The sequence below is a fragment of the Bombyx mori genome, chromosome 14 (assembly GCF_030269925.1).
Source record: "Bombyx mori chromosome 14, ASM3026992v2".
NCBI classification, from domain to species: Eukaryota; Metazoa; Arthropoda; class Insecta; order Lepidoptera; family Bombycidae; genus Bombyx; species Bombyx mori.
The window spans coordinates 7,162,932-7,186,604 of NC_085120.1; the positions used below are offsets into that span (position 1 = coordinate 7,162,932).

At 37.4% G+C, this 23,673-nt stretch overlaps 2 protein-coding genes and 1 non-coding gene across 4 annotated transcripts; 1 reads left to right on the top strand and 2 right to left on the bottom strand.

Annotated features, from left to right (window-relative positions):
- The first annotated feature begins 470 nt into the window (after positions 1–470).
- On the top strand, positions 471–21,701 carry LOC119629449 (RNA-directed DNA polymerase from mobile element jockey). 2 transcript variants are annotated; one of them, XM_062672083.1, is made up of 3 exons: positions 471–19,981; positions 20,485–20,559; positions 20,935–21,701. In XM_062672083.1, exon 1 carries the CDS (start codon positions 10,451–10,453, stop codon positions 13,133–13,135), a length of 2,685 nt encoding a protein of 894 aa, XP_062528067.1. In that variant the 5' UTR covers positions 471–10,450; the 3' UTR covers positions 13,136–19,981; positions 20,485–20,559; positions 20,935–21,701. Both variants share the same exon structure in this region, with proteins under 2 accessions (XP_062528067.1, XP_062528068.1).
- On the bottom strand, positions 5,541–5,685 carry Mir3242 (microRNA mir-3242). The gene has a single exon (NR_107527.1). It is a non-coding gene; the product is annotated as a microRNA mir-3242 (primary transcript).
- Positions 10,734–22,884, bottom strand: LOC119629460 (uncharacterized). The gene is made up of 2 exons (XM_038015252.2): positions 13,158–22,884; positions 10,734–12,567 (listed from the first exon to the last, which is right to left on the bottom strand). The coding sequence occupies exon 1, from the start codon at positions 22,554–22,556 to the stop codon at positions 21,597–21,599; it is 960 nt and encodes a 319-aa protein (XP_037871180.2). The 5' UTR covers positions 22,557–22,884; the 3' UTR covers positions 10,734–12,567; positions 13,158–21,596.
- Between the last annotated feature and the right edge of the window lie 789 nt (positions 22,885–23,673).

Sequence of the window (23,673 nt, forward strand, 5' to 3'; positions counted from 1 at the left end):
ATGAACGTATTTATTATGGAATAACTAGTAGTTATTATTTATTATTATTATTATAACTAGTAGTTTCATTATGCTTTATGTTACGGGCGCTGGTTTTACTTCGTCGAAATGATGTTTCACGTGCTGACAATTTATTAGGAGGGAAAGGGTGTTATTACTGTGGATTTTTACAATTTCGTAAGGACGTTTCCACACCGGTGATAAAGCCTTTCTAAGTCGGAGATGATTCTTCAGATACACGTAATCTCCAACCTTGTATTGGACGGAGCGAGAGTATCTGTCATAGTACTTCTTGGACTTCTCTTTAGAGGCACTAATATTTTGTAGAGCTTTTTCTCTTGATATTTTGAGGCGGTGACTAAGCATCTTAAAATATTCTGGGTATGTGACATCTAATCGTAAATCAAAGACGGCGTCGGGTGTAATTATATGGTTTATGACCAAAGACGAGTTCGTAAGGTGTAAATTGAGTAGTGGTGTGGATTGTACTATTGTAGGTGAGCATGGCTATGTATACGAATTTATGCTAGTTTGTATGGTTATCATTTACATAAGACTTCAGGTATTCCTTTAGTGTCGAGTGGCTTCTTTTCAGGGCGCCCTGCGTTTGAGGATGGTAGGGAGAGGATCAGTTATTTAATTAAAAAAAATTGACAAGTTCTTTTAAATAGTTCGGCGGTGAAGTTGGTTCTCTGATCAGTGAGTATTGATTTCGGGATACCAAATAAGGAAATGAAATGGATTAAACATTCGCAGGACTCCTCTGCGGTAGCATTAGAGATTGGGTACGCAATGGAAAATTTGGTCAAATTATCTTGAAGAGTGAGAATGAATTTAAGCTTTAAAATGCCAGCTTCAGGCAAGAGATCAACGAGATCGAGGCTAATCCTCTCAAAGGGGCGAATAGAGCTAGTGGTGATTTGCATGGGGGATTTTTTGATCTTGCGCAGAGCTTTATTTGACTGATACAGTTTACAATTATTAACGTAGTTTTCGATGTCTGAACGCATATTTCTCCAGTGATAACGTTCTTTGATCCTGTTTAACATTCGGTTGGAACCGAGATGACCGGCGATCGGAATATCATGTTTTTCTTTTAATATTCTAGAAATTTCTGTGGGATAGGATAGATGATAGTATCATCAGGATGATAGTACGGATCCGACATCGTGATTTGATGCGTCACAGGTTAGAAGGAAAGGTTGAGAGAAATCTGGATAGGCGAGCACAGGGGCAGTAGTGAGTTTTTGTTTTAAGAGATCGAATGATATCTGTTGTTGATTCTACCAATTGAATGGAGTTTCTTTCTTTAGTAAAGAAGTAAGGGGTTTAGCAATTTTCGAAAAATCGGGAATGAATTGGCAATAGTAGAAAACGAGACCAAGGAAGAAATTAATGTCTTAGGGATCTTAAGGGATTAGAATGTGTAGGGAATTCAACGATTGCTTTTATTTTGTCTGGGTTAGGTTTGACTCCGTCAGTGGAGATTGTGTGCTCTAAATAAGCGACTTCTCGTCGTAGGAACTCGCACTTGTCAGGTTGTAGTTTGAGATTGAAATTTCTGAGTCTCTGGAAGATTTCAGCGAGGCTTTGGATTTGTGTTTTCAAGTCAGAGGAATAGCAGACGAATCATGTCATCTAAATATACGAAACAGCGTAGACCTTGCAGACCGAATAGAGTCGTATTCATTAGACGTTGGAAGTAAGAGGGTGCGTTTTTGAGTCCAAAGCTCATCCTTGAGGGACACTGAAGGCTATTTTTTCAGGTTGATTTACGAGAATTTGATGGAATCCGGAGGCTAAATCTAAAGTAGCGAAGTATGTACTTTTTCCTAATTGGTCTAGGATTTCGGTAATTTGTGGAATTATATAGGTAGGTATCTCCGATGGTTATATCATTCAGTTTTCTAAGTCTATAACTATGCGCCACTTTTGTTGGCCTGATGCATCGAGTTTCTTTGGTACAACCCAAATGTGTGAGGTCCAAGGGGATATTGAAGGTCATTATGATGCCTTGTTCTAGCACTTCATTAATTTGTTTATCTACTTCCCTCGTTCTCGGGGAATCTATAAGTTTTTGTATGAATTGGAACTTCTGATGTGGTTTTAATGTCGTGTTGAATAGCATTAGTATATGTTAGTTTTTCATTAGGATGTCGGAATAGTCTGTGCAAAGTTCTATTTCTTCTTTATTTAAATGGGATATGCGTAGCATGCTTAGTACTTGTTTTGTTCTTTGGATTGAATTTGTTTCATTGGAATTAGCATAATTTATAATGTTGGATTTATTCGTGTGATATTTAGGGATAGTGTCAATAGGATCGAGTCTTAATTTCAAATTATTTCTTAACGTTATATCGAATTCGGAGATATTGACTACAGTGATGTTGGCTCTATTGTTTGACTATGTTTTTACGACACAGTTAGCTACTAAGAGATTATCAGAGATATTTTGATCTAGGATGAGACCTTCTTTTAATTCTGGATTGGCAATGGAACATTCCACGACGACTTCGGATCTAGCAGGTAGGTATAATAAGGTTAGGTTCAAGGAATTAAAAAAAAAAAAAAAAAAGTTCATGGAATTGGAGTTTGAAGTTTAGGTCGCCAAGGGTGAGTATTTCTTTGGAGTAATCGATTTGGGAATTGAATGCAGAGAAGAAATCGTTACCTATAATTCCATCATAAGGGAAGTCTAGGTCTGGGTTTAAATAAACCGGTGTTGTGCTGCCAGAATGTTGATTAGGAAGTGGCCTAAAGAGTGTATTACGTTCTCTGATGACCCTTAACCGTTGAACGCGATTACTTCTTTTGTGATTTTTGGCATTTTTTGAATAGACGTTGTGTTGAGTTGGGTAATCTATGTTATAGGTATAATCTGTGTCATTGCATTTTTCCCTCCATTACTGCTGCAAAATTTATACAGATTGTTTGTCTCTAAAAAGTTACGTTTAATAAATTCTATAAAACTATCCAAGTTATTATTTAAATACGACAAAGTGGGTGAACAAACGTATTTTGGTCCTTATCGAACCGGATTTGCAACAAACTCGAGTGTGTTTAACTTGAATTGACTTCGACAATATGAGCAAAATCACAGAATTTATCAATATTCTGGAGGAAAAAGCTGATCTGATATTAAAATGCACGACAAACATTAAAAAATGTCCAAAGACACGTATGACGAAGGGGTACGTAGAAACGAGGTTGAATACCATCGAAGATTACTGGCAAATATTTAAAGAAACACACGACACTCTTGTGAAGTCCCTCACCAAAGAAAAAAGATCGGATATATTATATTTCAAAGAAAATGTGTACAGCAATATTGAAGAATTATATATGGATTCAACATCAGATTTGAAGGATACTTTGTCCAATTTCGTACAAACTGCAGGTACCCCCACACCAATTAAACAACAAGATTTGAATATAAAATTACCCCATATACAATTACCTACGTTTACTGGACATTATGATGATTGGCCAACCTACAACGACATATTAACTTCACTTGTTCATCACAATATCACATTATCTAAAGTTCAAAAATTACATTACTTAAAGGCAAGTGTTGCTGATGAAGCGGCTTCTCTACTCAAACACATATCGGTGACTGAAACCAATTACGAACAGGCATGGGACATTTTAAAACAGAGATATGGTAATAAGAAACTAATTGTTACTTCACTTTTAAGAAGATTGTTTCAACAACCAAAAATAAACACACCTAATGCCATTCAACTAAAAGGATTATTAGATACTACAACTGAATGCCTGAGTAGCCTACAAAACCTTAACTTACCTGTTGAGTCATGGGATTTAATTATAATCTACATAATTGTGCAAAGACTGGATCCTGAAACACATAAAGCATGGGAAGAGTATAGTTTCCATAGAATAGTTTCCATAGAAATAGTGAAGACCTACCTACTTGGCAAGAAATGAAAAACTTTCTAGATTGTAAATTTAGAACAATGGAATTAGTAACATACACACCTCAAACAAAAGAATTGAAATCTTATAAACAAAAAACATTCCAAATTTCCACAACAGAAAAGATCTGCATTAAATGTAAAGAAAATCATACCCTTTGTCATTGTGAAGAATTTATTAAACTGTTACCAGATGAACGAATTGGTTTTGTGAAGAACAAGAATTTATGTTATAATTGCTTACTACCAGGACACCCAGTGTTTAAATGTCGACTCAGAATATCATGCAGAATTTGTGGTAAGACACCATTCGTTACTACACAAAACAATCAATGGATTAGAGACAAACTATAAACAAGTTGAAGACACAAACATCCAACCAGGCCCTATAGAGGATAATGATGCAGACGTTGCTATACTGTCGCATATGGCGACAAAGAGGTCCACAGCATTGTTGGCCACAGCATTGATAACTGTTAAGAATAGTACAGGACATTATACAGTATTGCGCGCTTTAATAGATCAAGGGTCACAGGCTAATTTAATTAGTGAAAGAGCAGCACAACTTTTGAAAGTCAAAGAAACACCCACTAAGGGGACAATCACTGGAGTTGGATCTACACAAACGGAAGTAAATCTGGCAGTCCAGCTTGAAATATTATCTAGATACCAATGCAATTTCAAGCTCAACGTGGAAGCATATGTGATGCCTTCACGTTTAACAACATACTTACCGTCCACAACTATTGCCGACTCCACACTCACCTGGTCACATTTGAAAGGTCTCAAGCTGGCAGATCCCACCTTTAATCAACCAGGGAGAGTTGATATGCTTCTAGGTGTAGAAGTATATGCAGCCATTCTGAAAAATGAAATTATTCGAGGTCCTCCTGGCTCTCCATGCGCACAACATACAAGTTTTGGATGGATTCTCTTTGGAAAGATACACAATGACATTGAAGAAAGGAAAATAACAGTTATGTACCACCACATGGATTTTGATGAACTGTTACACACACTATGGGAGTTAGACTGTGATAATCAAAGAAAACTTACACAAGAAGAGGAACTCTGTGAGAACATTTATTATGAAAATGTTAGGAGAGACAATGAAGGAAGATACATTGTGAAATTACCTTTTAAATCAGATGTCATACTAAGTACAGAAGGTAATACCAGGGATATAGCACTAAGAAGACTAACACAACTAGAGAGAAGATTACAGAGAGACATGAAGTTAAAGACAGAATACACTAAAGTGATGCAAGAATATATGGAATTGAATCATATGGAAGAAGTACCAGAAGAAGAATTAAGGAAACCCTCTGTCTACCTTCCTCATCATGCAGTTGTAAAGGATACAAGTGAGACTACCAAAGTAAGAACTGTGTTCAATGCCTCCTCAATGGGATCTAATAATATTTCCATTAATGATGAGTTACTAGTTGGCCCACAATTGCAAGAAGACATGAGATCATTGGTTATGAGATGGAGACTAAAACGGGTTTGTTTTATAGCAGATATTGAGAAAATGTATCGGCAGATATTGGTTACCAAACCGGATGCAGATTACCAACGAATTTTGTGGAGAATTGATCCAAATCTTAAAGTCAAAGATTTCAGATTGCTTTGGGTAACATTTGGAACTGCTTCGGCTCCGTTCCTTGCTGTAAGAACTCTACAACAAGTTGCAGAAGATGAAGGCAAAGGTTTCCCTGAAGCAACTAGAATGATTATGGAAGACTTCTGGATGGATGACTTATTATCTGGTAACGATACAGTAAGTGGAGCCATTGAATCAGCAAGAAATGTTAATGACATCTTGAATCGTGGCGGTTTCAAATTACAAAAATGGTCTTCTAATAGTATTGAATTTATGAAAAATATTTCACCTACAGAAAGAAGTACATTGATAAATGTGGATATGAACCTGGGAGGAACTGTTAGAACGTTGGGGTTATCATGGAATATAGGAGATGATGTGCTACAGTATAATCTTAATTTGCCAGAAGTGCCACTTACCATCACTAAGAGAAGTATAGTTACCTGGAAAACTAATAATACAAAGACTATGGTTGAAAAGACTTACCTTTTTTTTTTTTTTTTTTTCGGGTAGAGGGCCGAACCTCCTACGAGGTCCCCGCGCAAAAGGGGCGCGCGGGGTATGTGAGACTCAGCGATCTGCATGGTGTTGTGAGCAGACCGCGGGCCCAAGGATTTTAGGACCCACCCACTAAACGACTCCCCTGCACTCTTACAGCCGACGTCCGATCCCCTCCGAGGTCAGAACCCGGATGAGGTAGGGGAGCTACCGCGGTCAACACTACAACCAGACGGCGCGGCTCACCCCAAGGACGCCCAGCCGACGGAGCCTTCGAGGCGAATCGAAGGCTCTGAAACGTCGGCCGTCTCGGTACGGCAGCCCGTCGGGCCGCCCAGACGGTGCCGCTGGTGTCCCGCTGGACCAGAACCAGCCTGCCGGGTCGGGACGCGATACACCGTCAACCGGTCGCTCTATTCACTCCACGGCAGCGCGCTAGAGTGCTGGTAGCGCGCCGCGCGGCCTCACCCCCTCAGGTCGCCCCTTGACCTTCACCGGGGGGAGGCCGCTACCTACAGGGGCCGGGACATACGGGCGTATTCCCGCCTCCGGCCCCCGGCTCGACGGCGACGGATCGGTGCGGAAAGGGAAGAGCTCTCCCTCTCTCGCTCCGCCGCCTCCTCCTGCGAGATGGTGGACTCGCAGAAGTCGAGCATCGCCTTCCAGGACGCGTCGCTGCCGAGCATCGTAGCCACGACGCGCGGCAGCGGGAGGTCCTCTCCTATGACCGCGACGAGGGCGGCGCGTTGCTCATCGAATCCAGAGCAACGCGCCAGCGTGTGTTCCGCTGTGTCTTCCTCGTCGCGGTCCGCGCAGTGGTGGCACTGCGCCATCGGTTCCCTTCCGGCTATCTTATGCAAGTACCGGCCGAAACATCCGTGGCCGGTAAGCATTTGCGTCAGCCGGAAGGTGAGGCATCCGCGGTCGCGGCCCACCCAGTCCGCGAGAACCGGGCGGACCGCCTCGACGGTACGGAGGCCGGCCGACGGGTCCGCCAAGCGGCGAGACCACGCCTCCAGCACGGACCGCCGAGATTGGAGCCTCCGCGCTCGAACTACTCCTTCGCCGGGGCGCCCTTCCCCCCTAGAGCGAAGGTCGCTACGCCACCGGTAATCGGCAGCGAGCGCCTCCGCCTCCAGGTCCCAGGGTGGCGCCCCGGCGAGCAAGCACGCCGCCTCGAAGGAGACGGTGCGGTATCCTCGGATCGCCCTGACCGCGATCGCGCGCTGCGGACGTCGCAGCGCCGCGACGTTCTTGCGGGTCAGGGCGTGGCACCATACGGGAGCCCCGTACAGTGCCATCGACCGCACCACCCCCATGTGAAAAGACTTACCTGGGATGAAGTAGACTCTGAAACTAAAAGAGATTTAAAGGAAATTAAAATACCACGCTGGTTACTTATTACTAGTGATGTCATAGAAGATGTGTCAATACATGGATTTTGTGATGCATCAACAATTGCATATGGAGCAGTTGCTTATCTGAGAGTCAAAACTTACAATAATGAATATAAAACTATGCTGATAGCAGCGAAGACTAGAGTCGCACCTGTTAAAACAGTCTCACTGCCCCGTTTGGAACTGTGCGGTGCAGTGTTATTATCAAAGCTCTTGAAACACATTAGTCGTGCTACACGGATACCAAGGAAACAAATCTTTGCTTGGACAGATTCTACCATAGTACTATCATGGCTTACTGGAGACCCGACAAGATGGCAAACATTTGTGAGAAATCGTGTAGTAACAGTGCTTGACAATATTAGAAATGCATGGTATCATGTACAGTCTCAAGACAACCCTGCAGACATAGCATCAAGAGGAATGCTTCTTTCTGATCTCAAAGAATTTAGTTTATGGTGGAACGGCCCTAAATGGCTCACCCATGAAGAAATATTGATGTCTCGTGGAGATAATATTTCTACTGACCTAGAGTTGAGAAGAACAAAGAAAGAATTAGCTAAAATGTGGCAAGAAGCAAAATTAAGTATACCTGAAGATTTAATAAACATTTTAGCTGAAGATGGAACCCATTGGCACTTTAACCCACCTTATAGCCCAAATTTTGGAGGTTTATGGGAAGCTGGGGTGAAATCTATAAAAAATTAATTAAGAAGAATTCTTGATAGAACACTTACCTTTGGAGAGATGTCCACCACACTGTGCCAGATTGAAGCCTGCTTAAACTCACGACCACTATGTCCAATAGATCATAATGATATTGACAATTTAAATGTACTTACTCCTGGACACTTCCTCATTGGAGAAGCTTCAATCAATGTACCTGAACCAGGTCTTAGCCAAGTGAATGTAAACAGACTGTCTAGATGGCAACATACTCAGAGGATACTTCAAAACTTTTGGCATAAATGGAAGACGGAATATCTCACACGTTTACAACAAAGACCTAAATGGTTAACTTTAAAGGAGGAGTTTAAAATTGGAGAAGTGGTTCTGATTAAGGAAGATCACCTTCCTCCGGGTAAATGGGCCTTAGGTCGCATAGTTGAAAAATATCCTGGCTCTGATAACATCTGTAGAGTTTATAGCTTAAAATGTTGTGGTAAATTGATTAAGAGAACTATTAGTAGACTGTGTAAATTGCCATTTAATGAATGACTTTCATTAAACTTAAAATTTGGTTACTTTATAAACTTTATTGTTTTTTTTTTACTAAATTAAATTTAAGTAAATCTATAAATATATTTACAAATAGTTAACATTTAATTGGCAATAATAGTTAAAGGATTGGTAAAGAAGGATGTTTTAAAAAGTATATATTTATTCATGTAAAGTTAATGATACATTAAGAATGACCTAATGTTCATAAAATTCACCTATTTATTATAGGTTGTTTTGTACTTTCTGATTTGTATTTTAAAATCTGATTTATGTTTGACATTGTAAATTCTAGTAATTTGTTTGGTTAAACTCTTGGAGCTTATCAGAATGAAAATTTACAATTTTTCTATGATTTACTGTATGTTTCTCAAAAACTTCGTTTTGGGGGGCGGTATGTTGAGTTGGGTAATCTATGTTATAGGTATAATCTGTGTCATTGCATTTATCCCTCCATTACTGCTGCTCCTGAAATCTTGTTTTTTTTTTTTTTACAAACTACTTACATGAGATGAAAAGGGCGGGAACGTCAAAATAAATAGGCGCTTTTTTCAAGTTAATTTTAATTTATTTGGTTTTAGCCCTTTTTTACGACATTGTTTCCTAATTTTTCACTGTGTTTGAGTTTAAAATTATATTTCATAAGTGTGTTCCGTAATAATGGACGATGACGACGGGGGTGAGGGCTTCAGCTCCGCCCCTGTGTCCGCTCCCATAATAATGGGAAAAAGAAGAATGAAGTCATCTGAATACGACGAAAGCCGCAAAATAAAAATGACTTTCATTAAAAATAAGCGCGGTCTTTTTAAAGACCACCATGCTCTTTACGAAGACCTTACAAAAAAAGAATACCCAGTGCTTCTTCAATCAAGCATCTCACAACCAAATAACAGAGTCCCAATGGACCTGTTAAGAACCAACAAAGCATTAAAAAATATTCAAGGGGTCCAGTATGTCAAAGCTGCTGGGAACTTTTTTGCTAAAATTTACTTTGGCTGTGCTCGGGATGCCAACGCTTTTTTATTAAATGTAAGTTTTATGGAGTTAAACAATTGGACAGCAAAAATACCTTACGATAGCATTGAGAGTCAAGGAATTATTCGAGCTCCTGTGGAATTGAACGAAGAATCTCTTTTAGTAAATTTAAAAGCTTCATGCACAATACTCGGAGTAAAAAGATTTTTCAAAAAACAAGAGAATGGAAGTGACAAGCCACTGCCAACTGTGCTGGTTACATTTTTGGCGTCTAGCCATCCTGATCACGTCACATACGAGCATATTTGGATGCCTGTTTCGGATTATATTAGACCTGTGTTACAGTGCTTCAAATGCTACAAATTCGGACATGGAAGTGGTGCCTGTAAAGCCACTCAAGTTTGCTCTATTTGTTCAGGCAATCATTTTTATAAGGAGTGCAGCACTCCCAACATCTTCAAGTGCTCCAACTGCAGTGGGCCAGCAGTGGGCCACATTCTGCAGTTTCTTACTCTTCCTCAGTAAAGGCAGCCAAGGTTGCTGAAGTAAAAAATAAGATCATCGGCAAGCAAACATCATATGCAGCCATACTAAAGACTCCTGTTATTAAGAACCCCGTGACCTCTTCTGACATACCTATATCTGCGAAGACCCCTCAAGGTAGGGCTTTAATTTCAGACATTATCAATTCAGAAATTGTCATCAGAACCATTACAAAAACTTTAATAGAATTGTTAAAGAAAAAGGATTCTAAATCCCCTTCTGGACCTATATCTACTCAATTAATTAAAGAAATGCTAGTAACGAATTTTACATCATAAATTATGGATAGTTCTACTCAATCTTATATGCATAATTCTGTTGGTCAGTTTAATATCATTCATTGGAACTCTAGAAGTTTATTTCCTAAATTAGATCAACTTAAAGATTTCCTCAGTAAACTTGACAAGTGTGTTGATATGATTTTATTCAATGAAACCTGGTTAACTTCACATAAAATCATCAAATTACCTGGATTTAATGTTATAAGAAGAGATTCCAACCACCCACATGGTGGGGTTGCTATTGCATTACGCTCTAAGTATAAATTTAAAATAATAGACACAATTTCTCAATATCATTTTCAAAATATTTTAATTACAGTTTACATTAATAATTTTTCTTTTGACATTCTATGTGTTTACATTCCTCCACCACCAAATGGTAAGTTCACTATTAATTTATTGAAAGATTCATGTTCTAAATTTGTTTCAAATAATTATTTAATAATTGGTGACTTCAATGCACATCATGCTTCCTGGAGTTCAAGAGTCAATGATAGAAGAGGTAAAGCCCTTCATGATTATGTGGAAAGTTCTGAGTTAGTTTGTTTAAATGATGACACAATCACAACCTTTGCTCCATTTGGTCAACAAGGAAATGTATTGGATCTAGTATTCGCTTCCCCTGCTCTTAGCTCTAGTTGCACAGTTTCTGTCCTTGATGATTTGCTCAGTAGTAATCATTTCCCACTACTTATTGAAGTCTTTAACGATGCTTTTCTTCCTTCCCATCCTTCCTTTGGCCCGACCACCTCTTCAATAAATCAAGTTGATACACTAGATAATACCTCTTTAGCTAACATAAATTTTAATAAGTTTGACTGGTCAAAATTTAATAAGTTATGTGAAAGTGAGTTTTCAAGTTTTAGCTTCGCTGATAACCCTCTTGAAAATTATAATATGTTTTTGAGTATTTTACATGACATATTAATGACTTTTGACAAAAAGTGTTACTCGCACAAAAAACGGAATTGTTCCAAAGCTGTTCCTTGGTGGAATGCTGATTGTGACCGCGTAGTTTTACAAGCCAAAGTTGCTTTATTATCGTACAAGCATTATCCAAATATGGAAAACTATATTATTTTCAAAAAGCTGGACGCTTTGAAGAAAAGAACTTTATATGAAATAAAACGTTCAAGCTGGATGAATCTTTGCTCATCATTCAATCGAATGACTTCGAGTAAAATTATTTGGGATCACATTCGTAGATTTAAACACGCTAAACTCAATCATATTTCTTCGTCTTCAAGTTTTTTTCAAAATCCCGCTAATGCATCTTTGTTTTTGAACTCGATAACTGGTTCTGAGAATGAAATTTCTGAATCTAAGTTACAAGATTTTTTTAACAGCCACGGACAACCGGAGGCTCAATGGATGGTAGACCCATTCTCTATGGGCGAATTTGCGACTGCGTTAGAAAATAAAAAGGAAACCTCCCCTGGTCCTGATTTCATCCCTTATAAAGTAATCAAAAATCTTCCCCAGTATGCTAAGGAAATTTTATGGCAAATATTTTATGATCTTTGGCAAAACAACTGTATTCCTCCGATTTGGAAAACTCAACATGTAGTACCGATTTTAAAGCTTTACAAGGATCCCAACTGTATCAATTCTCACAGACCCATTTCTTTAACTTCTTGTTTTTCGAAAATTTTCGAAACTATGTTAAAAAACAGGTTAGAGTGGTTTACTGAAAATAACAACTTAATACCAAGTACTCAATACGGATTTCGTAAAGGTAAAAGTACGATAGATAACTTAAGCTGTTTGATTGGCGATATTAAAAATAACTTCCATAATAATCAATTTACATTAGCGGTATTTTTAGATGTTAAAGGGGCTTTTGATAATATAGATCATTCCTACCTTATTGAAAGTCTACATTCTTTAGGCTTTCCAGGACATGTTCTGTTCTGGCTGTACAATTTTCTGAACAAGCGCTCTTTGTTTTTGAAAATTAAATCTAGTTTATTTGGTCCTAAAAATTATACTAAAGGTACTCCTCAAGGTTGCGTTTTATCACCTCTCATATTCATACTTAGTTTAGTACGTTTCATAAAGAAAATTCCAAATTCTGTTAAACATTTATTTTTTGCTGACGATCTTGTTCTCTATGTAAACTGTAATGATATTAAAAGTGGTGAATCGGTTATGAATAGTTGTTTGCGTAATATTTACGATTTACTTACTAATTCCCTAAAGCATGAGGTCAATATTTCCAAAAGTTCTGCAATTTTATTTTCCCAAAATGGATTGCATTACCCTAAAGTTTTATACAATTATGATATTATTCCTGCTCAATCTTTCGTAAAATATGTTGGTCTTTCTCTAGATTTTGATCTTTCGTGGAAAACTCATATTGATGTTATTTGTAAAAGAGCTGAATTAGGTTTGAATATATTAAAATCGCTAACTGGAGTAAAATGGGGAGCTGATCCCAAAGTTTTAAAAACTATTTACATTGCAACAATCCGAAGCCATTTCGATTATGGCAGTATGTTCTTTTCGGACGCGAATTTTTCTATTCTTAGGAAATTAGATATTGTGCAAAATAGAGCATTACGAATAATTACTGGTGCTATGATGTCGTCTCCAATTAATTCCTTGGAAGTTGAGGCTGGTATTGTTCCTCTATTCATACGAAGAAGTTTTATAATAGATAATTATTGCCTTAAGCTTATTTATTAGCCGTGATAATCAAGTAACTTACAGGTATTTGAAGTATGCAAATATTCCAAATTATAATTTAATTCCGCTTCCTAATTCTTCATCCATATCCAGTGCCATAACGTACTTGAATTTTGAATTTCAGGATGTGGTATTTTGGTCTACCCTATTGCCTTGTTTCGAATATAACTTTCATGACATGTTGAGAGATGTGGCTGTTGATCTAATCAAGTTTAAATCTAAAAATGATTTTCTGGAGTTCCTTGAAGATAAGACTGATTTTGTTAAAGTGTATACAGATGGCTCTAAAACTAAAGATAGAACTAGTTTTGCATTTTTTGATTCGTCCATGAACATAGGATCAGTTTATAAATGTAGCAATTTTTTCTCTGTTTTTTCGGCTGAAGTACTAGGCATTATATATGCTTTAGAGCACATTCGAGTAAATTACTCTGCAGGGGACAAAATTTTAATTCTATCTGATTCAATGAGCGCCTTGCAAGCTCTTAAAAATAAATGTATTAGTGCATCTGTAAATTATTTAATTTATAAGTTAAGAAGTTGTTTGAGTTTTTTGTATTTCAGAAATATATTTAATGAATTTTGCTGGGTGCCAGGTCACTCTGGAATTGTGGGTAATGAATTTGTTGATAAGTTAGCGAAATCTACAAAAGATATAAATATTTCCGATTTTAAAGTTCCGTACTCAGATTTAGTTTATTCAATTAAACAAAATATGATGAAACGTTGGTCTAATTACTTGTCTAAGTCCAGAGAAACGAAAGGTAAATGGTTAGCTGAAATAGTCCCAGTACCTAGTACTAAATCTTGGTTTGATAATTTTAGATTCTTCCCGGGAAGAGCCTTTATATCGATTATTTGTAGATTACGTATAGGCCACGGCCATTTTCCTGCGCATCTTTTTAGATTAAAGTTAAGTGAATCAGCTGCATGTACTTATTGTAACTCTGGCATGTGTGATCTAGATCATATTTTTTTAATTGTCCTGAATTCAATCAACAGAGATTATTGTTTAATGCATTATGTAAAGACACAGGCTTAAAATCTATTCCTAATTCCATTCAAGGTATTTTAAAGCTTCCACAACTATTCTCAATAGTGTATAATTTTGTACTTCACACTATAGGACGACTATGAATGTGTCATAGGTCTCCTGCTTATGTGCAAGTTTAATTATTTTTTTATAACGACTCATATTCTTTTTTTGTTGAAAGCTAATATACCTAATCTACCCAATCTTATAATAATAGTACTAATTGTAGTTATCAATAAGAAACTAGATAATGAGCTAATTAATGATATATAAAATGAGCTATCATGTACAATAGAGGACATTATATCAGTCATTGTTTCAGCCTTGATTGATTTCATGTTAGTTAGCTCTCCTTTATATTCATATTCAAAAGATAAATCAATAGTTTGGTTTAAGAGTGGTACAAAAATTCTACAATATTTGTTCTTTGATATCTGTGTAATTTCATACATTTCTAGATTACAAGATAGTAAAGGTTTATTAAAAGTGCAATTTGACTCATAAAATACATTGTGTGAAGATAATACTGCAATAGGTTGTTCAAGGCAATATGTGCAAGCATAAGTCATAACTATATCTATATTACAATGAGGTTTCTTAACTATTAACTCTTTAAGATCTACATTACCAAAAGCAATATTAACATTCCCACTAACTCTATGTTTAGTGTTAATCCAGTTATCTCCATATATTGATAAAGTCTCAATATTAGATCTATCCATTGTATATATACCCTTAGGTAGCAATCTACCTATAGAAGGTTCATTTAATAAGCACTTAACAACACAGCTATCTACACTACAATCTATATTATTAGTATAAAAAATGATATCTTTTCCATCTTTGGATATTTGAAGATCACCAATCATATTTTTGATAGGCATATTATGTGAACTAGCATCAATATTATAGAAATGATTATCATATTCAATTATATTCTTCCTCAGTATGGGTACCTCATAAGAGATACCAGTTACATATATAGGCATATGACTGAACTCCTTGTTTATAATATCATTGAGGTCATATTTAGGGTTGTTAGTATTCATAATAATAGTCTTAGAAATATTTTTATACTTTAGAGTTATAGTAACCATCCATAATTGTGATACAATATTATAAACCTTAGCCAATTTATTTATATTAGGACTAACTTCCCATCTATACCATACACATGATGTACCATGAGTACAAAAACCATTGCAAGATACACTAGTCATGTGACAACTTTATGAGGCTAATTGATGCGCCACTGTGTATGAATAGCTTAAACGGAACAGAGGATAGAGTCGTTTTTGTTTCTATGAATGGTAGGTGTTGTTTTGCGGGATTAGTAGAAATATTGTATGTTTTGAGCTGTTGGGATTCTTTGCGGACTTTGGATTTTGCGGAATGGATTCAGTGCTCTGCTTTGAATTTGATTGTTTAGATTTAGGAGATACGGTGGATACAGCGAGTTTATAATTGATTCAACGAATCGGATACAGAGGATACAGCGAGTTTGTTTTGATTCAGCGAATCGGATACAGAGGATACAGCGAGTTTGTTTTGATTCAGCGAGTTAGATACAGATTATACAGCGAGTGTGTTTTGATTCATCGGGATTGTTTTTGAATATTTGGTGTCGATTTGGTTTGTCACGAGAGAGTGTCTTGATGCTGGACTCTCGTGACACCGGCGGGTGGGTGTCCATTATGCGTTTAAATTTTCTTGTTTTGGAATTTCATTATAGTCTACCGTGTTGTATCTGTTTTGCTCAGTAATAAGATTAACCTTTTTAAATTGGTTAGGTGCTTGTGAAGAGGTGGAAGGACCGGGAATAGATTAGTTTTTGAATTTGTTATTGTACTCTCTCTTTCTACAGTTCTCGATCGTGTGACCCGGATTTTTGCAATAGCGACACACTAGATTGGAGTTAGTATTTTGTGAATTATAACGCTGAATCTGAGGGTTGTTGTATTGATTACGGTTTTCGCGGGGCATGTTAGGATTATTTGTTATTATTCTTCGTGGGCGTACGTGATCTATAGGCGCGTTGCGTCTATACAGAGTTTGTTGAATTTTCTCTTCGGATATAGCAAAGTTAATCGCTTCGTTTCACATACGGGGTAACTTACACCTAATAATGTTTGATATTCTCGGGTGTAGTTCCACTAGAAAGTGGTGGAGAGCTAATTCCTACATCATTGCGACGCGACCGTGAATTTCTTTATTTTTAGTAGTGTTAAGCGAGATTTCCGTGAGAAGTTGGGGATAAAAGAGTTTAAATTTTGAGCGCATATTGACTAGTATTTTCAATATTTTCGTTTGCCTGTTGTTTGCTTTCCTGTAGTTCTGTTACTAAGTAGGAGTAATACTTCCGTTCACTAAATTGTGTTTTTAGAAATGTTTTTAGTTGATCGGAGTTATTAAACTCCTTAATGGAGCAAGCGATTTCAGCTCGACCTTGCAGCTTACATAGAATGTATTTGAAAACAATCGGTTTTTTAATTTTGTTCGCGAGCTCGTAGGCGTTGTTGCAATTTATTAGAAATGAATTAAGAGTTTCCTTACTCCCATCGTATGGCTTAATAAAATTTAAAAGTACACTTAGATCTAATTGCATATGTGAGGATTTTTTGTTTTTATATTTAATGATTTCAACATGGACCACCGGTTCCAGAATGTCGACGGTTTTAATGTTTTCAATAATTCCTCGAAATAAACAAGAAATACATTTTCTGTGAGATCCTGAATTTTATTTTCTCTTCTCCATTTCATGAAATTTTCATAACAAATCCGATACTTTAAAATAGATTTTTTTTGCACTACATTTCGTGTAATGTTTTGTGCTTCTGCATCAACATCTCTTGACTCGTCATCACTACTACTCATTGAATAAGAACTGTCTGATGAACTCATCTTTGTTATTAAGCTTAACTAAGTATTAATTTCACTATTAAATTTTATTGCCTTTTGTTTATTTCACTTTTACACTAAACACAATATTCCAAATTACCCGAGAACAACAATGGCAGAGAAGTTTAGGTGTGTGAGAGCCGATGAGGACACTAACGCGCATGCGCACTAACCCAGGGACAAAATGTTACACTTTCTTCCCTGTACAGCGGGACGAAAACCGAACTTTAGCCGTGAAGGTGAAGGGGCGATCTGAGGGGGTAGAGGCCGCGCGGCGCGCTACCAGCACTCTAGCGCGCTGCCGTGGAGTAAATAGAGTGACCGGTTGACGGTGTATCGCGTCCCGACCCGGCAGGCTGGTTCTGGTCCAGCGGGGTATTCCGGGACACCAGCGGCACCGTCTGGGCGGCCTGACGGGCTGCCGTACAGGGACCTCATAGGAGGTTCGGCCCTCTACCCGAAAAAAAAAAGTAATAAATGCTTTACAATTAATTTGTTTTATTGCTTGATTCTCTAAGAAACAGTTTGCATCTGCATAGTTAGTGAAAGCTAAAACTAATCTATTTCTATGTATTTTTTTCAAGCTTCCATTAACTATGTTTTTAGTGGATTTATTTTTTAGGAAGCGGCCACAAGAAATTGGATTGATAGAAACATTGTTACTTGGACTTGATTGTATCTTTTGGATGTGAATGCTGTAAGGAGCTGAATCACATGCTTTATATAATTTCCTACCGACTGGTGTGCGAGGTTCAGTTAGACTGGTATCAGTAACATCAATCCGCTTGGGTTGCGGCGCTGGGATGGGAGCTAATTGAAGTGTCTTAAAGACCGTTGACGACTCTTTCTTCGTAACATTTTCACAGTGGCAGTCACTTGCACAAACAACGTCGGAGTGCAATTTTTGACGTCTCTTTCTATGACAATGCGTACAAATCTTACGAGGTAAGGCTCTTTTTCGTTTAGTACTATCTATCTTTAGTGGTATCTATAGGTCATCAAAGAATTCAAAATTATCAACATCCTCTCGCTCATCCTTTATCAACAGAGATTAATTTAGACACGGCCAATTCTACTTTTGTAATTTCCTCAGGAGTCATACTTTGTCTTAATTTCTCTTTTAATAATATCATAGTAGAAGCCAAATATTTATTTAATGGTGTTTTTAAACAAGGTATAGTTAATAAGAAGGAAGGATCTATAGCCGTAACAATCTCAAAAGCTTCTTGATTTGCCTTCTCAAATTTTACTTCTTCTGAATTGCTCTGTTTATTTGTTCTATTAGATCTACTTATATAGCAGAATACGTTTCTAGGAGTTGAGTCATCACTAGCTATTAATAATCCTACATCTTTTTGAAATAATAATTGTTCTTCAGGAGGTTCAGAAAATGAATTTTTATTATTCTACTGAAATATTTCCTATCTAAATCTGTACTTGTGTTCTTAAATCTAATGGTGGCCTCATCACAAGCTAAATTTTCAGGAACCCATGGATTTTTTCCTCCATCCGTTAGAAATATAACATTTTCTCCAATATTTTTCCTCTCTGCTTCTCCATATTTAACTTTTATATTCCATAATATTCTTACATTGTCTACTCTTACTGCTATTCTAGTTATAGCTCCTAAAACATTTATAATTCTTATTAATTGGAGAGTATTTGAAACTACATAATTAAAATCATCTTGGGGATTTTTTCCTCCAGGCTTCAAAGAGCTAGTCTCTACCCCATATTGCTTCACAAAACCCTTGTCCTGATATCAGCTTGTATATTCACCGAAGGATTCTGGAAAAAGAATAGTTTTTTCTTTACTCGGATTTATCCCAAACAATCTGTATGCACTATATGTTACACCAATTAAAGTTGCCAATTGGGGAATTTCAGATGCACAAATATGGTCATAAAATCATCACTCGACCTTAAGCTCCTTATGATGGTGTTTGGTAAATCGATTCCAGCAATTGCAACTAAGCCCATAGTAGTTGAACCTGCATTGAGCATCCCCATTAAGAAACCTGGAGAAGCTGGTATATAATCATCCTTATCTATTTTAGTTACTATTTCTTTGTACCATTCCTGGTTGTGTTCATTCAACATAGTCAATTTAGTGTCATGCCAAGGTAAGCGAGTATAGAAGGATTCGTTTTCTAAAATAAATCTAACTCCTAAATGTATTCTTTTAATCAAGAGATAATTAAACCCAACGCTGCAAATTTTCTTGAATACAATTTGTTCACATGTTACTACTGGAGGTAAATTGTTTTTTAGTCTTATTTCTTCATCAAACAAACAAGAGCGACCGTTTGGCGGTGTATCGCGTCCCGACCCGGCAGGCTGGTTCTGGTCCAGCGGGGTATTCCGGGACACCAGCGGCACCGTCTGGGCGGCCCGACGGGCTGCCGTACCGAGACGGCCGACGTTTCAGAGCCTTCGATTCGCCTCGAAGGCTCCGTCGGCTGGGCGTCCTTGGGGTGAGCCGCGCCGTCTGGTTGTAGTGTTGACCGCGGTAGCCCCCCTACCTCATCCGGATTCTGACCTCGGAGGGGATCGGACGTCGGGTGTAAGAGTGCAGGGGAGTCGTTTAGTGGGTGGGCCCTAAAATCCTTGGGCCCGCGGTCTGCTCACAACACCATGCAGATCGTTGAGTCTCACATACCCCGCGCGCCCCTTTTGCGCGGGGACCTCGTAGGAGGTTCGGCCCTCTACCCGAAAAAAAAAAAAAAAAAGTTTGCCGAGAGTCAATAGCTCTCTAGTGAGAACTTGATGGTCAACATTATTAAACGCTCCAACAATATCAAGAAAAACACAGACAAGGAATTTTTTATATGCAAATGAACTATGAATATCTAAGTAAATATTATTCATACTTTCAGCAGCAGAAAAACCTCTATGGAAGCCAAATTGATTTGAAGGTAATAATTTATTTGATTCTATATAAAACTCTAATCTTTGTTTTAACATTTGCTCAAAAAGTTTACCAAAACAAGATGTCAGAGCTATAGGTCGGTATGAATTGTGATTTGTGTTATCTTTGCCTGGTTTTAATATTGGTACAAGGCAATCAGTTTTCCACTCCGGTGGGATCAGAGATGCATTCCAAAGTAGGTTTAATATGAGAATTAACATTTTTTTCATGTCAACTGAGAGATTCTTCAACATTTTGTATGAAATAATATCTAAACCAAAGGCTGTATCGCGTCTAGAGTTGAGAGCACTATGTAGTTCAGGTAAACTAAAACTTTTAGTAAGGAATTCATTGTGTGTATGTATGTTTGATACATGGATATTGAAATTGACCTGTGTCTGGGGGTTTCATGTAAATTTATTTAAAAAATCTTGTATCCAACTGCTATTTGTAGAGCTTTTAACATTACTATCAAGATCAGTTTTGTTAAATTTTCTTATTGTTTTCCAGATGATCGATAATGGCGTTTGTCTATTGAGTAACTCACAAAAAGCTGTCCAAGAAGATTCTCTTTCTTTACTAAGTGTAAGTTTTTAAGTGCTTGTTGTTTTTTAAATGAGATGTAATTTTCCATAGAAGGATCTGATTTGAATTGCAAATAAACCTTGCGACACTGTTTTATGGCAGCAGTACAGGTCTGATTCCACCAAGGTAGACATAGCCTTTTTTTGTGATTTGTGTTGTGTGATAAGGTTGTGTTTTTTTGTTTCATGTTAGCATCATTGACACTTTACAATAAAATATTACAAAAATTTATGTATGAAAGAATGGGATTGGAAAAATCGAAAGTGTGGTCTAAAATTTTGGAGTCAACAATTTGTTTATATTTGAACCACTCAACATTTATGTAGCTTGGTTTTGAAAAATTACCCTGACTTGCTTTGTTATTTGTATTTTCAGAATAGCTGAACAAGATGAACAGACCAGTTGCAACGAAGTGATGGTGATGATGAAACAATTGTGAGATCTAATGCATTGGGACGCCATCTGTGGGAACCCACAGTGGTGGCTTGTGCCAATAACAAGGGCTTTGGAAGAGTATCGATCAAATTATTTATATGTGTATAAGTAAAATTTTGTGAGGCAGCTGAAGTAGGACTATAGAAGTTAACAATAGAGATTTCTTCATTGTTGAACTGTAATCTAATAGCTATGTTCTGCAAAGAATCGTCATGTAATGTATTTAATCTAATATAATTCAAATTATTTTTTATAAGTATAGTAACACCATTATGGTTGCTACCAATATCTAATCTTTCTATTATGTAACCTTTGATATAAATTTTTTTTCGGGTTTTAACCATGTTTCAGAAATTAAAGCAATATGTATATCATTATTTTAAAGGAAATATGTAAAAGCATGTTTATTACTAGATAGACTTTGAACATTCCACTGAATTATATTCAAGTCCATAAAAAAAATTAAGTAGTTTCATCTTTATTTCTGTTTTTGTTTGTACTGAAAGTATCTAATAGAATGCTTTTGATGCCTGCAGAAGTAACATGCATTTCGTCAGACTTGTTGAAAGATATTATTTTGATAATAGAAGAAATAAGTAAGTTTACAAAGTCATCGCACTGTAGGAGGTTTTTATATTATCAGTTAGTTTAGACTTGTTTAATGTTGGAAAAGACTTCTCATTGAATAAATCGGCGTATGCAACTTTTTGGTATTTAGTTTTATTTTCTTCAATTTTTTTTTTAATAGGGAAATCTGATGAAATTGCTATGTGATTGCCACTGCAGTGAACACAAATGGCTTCCTTAGGATCTTTAGGGCAGTCTCTGTATAGGTGTTCTTCACCGCAGATGGTGCATTTTTGCGAATTCTTACAAAATTTGCCAATATGACCGTAGCGTAGACAACGCAGGCATTGGCTAACTGGTGGAATGTATAGGCTTACCTCGAAGTACCATGAATCTATATCAACACTGTCTGGTAATGTAGGGCAGGCGAAAGTTAAGGCAACTGTTTGGGTGGGCAGCAAACACGATTTGCCGTCATCATCGCGCCCTTGACGCATAAGTCGACGCACGGAAACTACATCTCTGGAACTTGATAATCCATTATATATGTTTTTGTTCGACATATAGGTGGGAACATTTTGGATTACACCAGTACTTTCAGTGAGTAAGGCGGGAATTGATGCTTTTAGGTGAAGGTCCTTTAACGTTTTGGTATTATATAGGGCACTATTAGCTAACCCTGGCCGCTCGAATATAGCTCCGATTTTGTATTTGTTGATTCTTTTAAATCTTTTTATGCCTTTGTTGCCTTGTTTCAACGAAGCGCCAAGAGACATGAGGTCTCTGTCGCCTATTGGCCTGGTTTCGGAACTTTCATAAATTACAATATGTTCAAAATTACCACCATCTTCTGGATACTGACGGCAGTAATTTTCCGATTTATAAATGGTATACTTATCGGTTTCAGTAGTATCGGTCGAAGTATCTGAGTCGTCGACACTTGCCACATCTTGATGTGAGTCGTCGGCTTTGCGCTTTTTGCGCTTGCCCCTCATGTTGAAGATCACCTATAAATAGTGAGATTTTATGCCTGGTTCCAAATTCCTGGTAAAAACAATTTGTGAAAATTTTCCTTCAAAAAATTCCGCTTAATAGGTTTGACTTCCCGCCAAAAAGTCCCTATCCCGAGACAAAACAGGAATCTTCGCAATTGAAACGGCCATCATCACCGACCCCGAAGAAGTTTCGTGTCGTGGCATCGGCTGGTAAGGTTATGGCCTCAACATTTATATTTATAATGATAGTATGAGTGCACAAAAATGATTATAGTGTGCGCGGAAGCGCCAGTCACCGCCTGAGGTGACTAGCGCTTCCGCGCTAGTTAAAAAATGTTCCGGTCCGGAACCGGTCTCCGCCATCTTCCTTTTCTCTGTCATTCTCTTCTCCCTTTCTTTCCGTTTTCTCTCACTCAAATCTTAACGCTCCGTTCCACACTCTTTTCATACGTTCCTTTCTTACTGTTACGTGCTGGGGTTCGGGATAAATAAATTCTCCCCAAAGTACAACTTAAAAACTGTATTCAACACTTAAATACTTCACAAACGCTTTAAAACTCTCAATTCGCTTGTTCCGCTTCGCTTCAGGTGATCCGTTCGCTGTTTCGCTTCGAGTTCCGATTACTGACTGACTGCTTGCCATCGCTTTTATAGTCGATACCTCATCCCTAGAATTATCGAGAATGTTCCACACAACTCTAGTCGTAGTTTCCGCTATCTGTCAATAGATGGCGTTGTAAATCTCGAGCATTCTGGATCCTTCGATATTCGTTCCACTATTCGGCGATAGATGGCGTTACTCTTACCGTCGTAACATTACCAATCCTACATTCGGCCATCCTGCTTTCATACCTGCCCTCAGATATGGCTTATCCATACAATATCATAAAATAAAATAGTTCTGAATCTGACACTTTTTACGCAAATAAAAATTATTTACTGAATAACAAAATAAGCTTTAAATACATAGCCTAGAATTGGTGAGGATACTTGAGTAGTATTATAGATACAACTATTATCTAAGCACACACACTAACAACCATTCATCCTTATCTTGTCATTTTTTCATATTGCCTGCAGAGCTGGGAGCCCTCTTTGGCCCTTCGGTAGTATCATA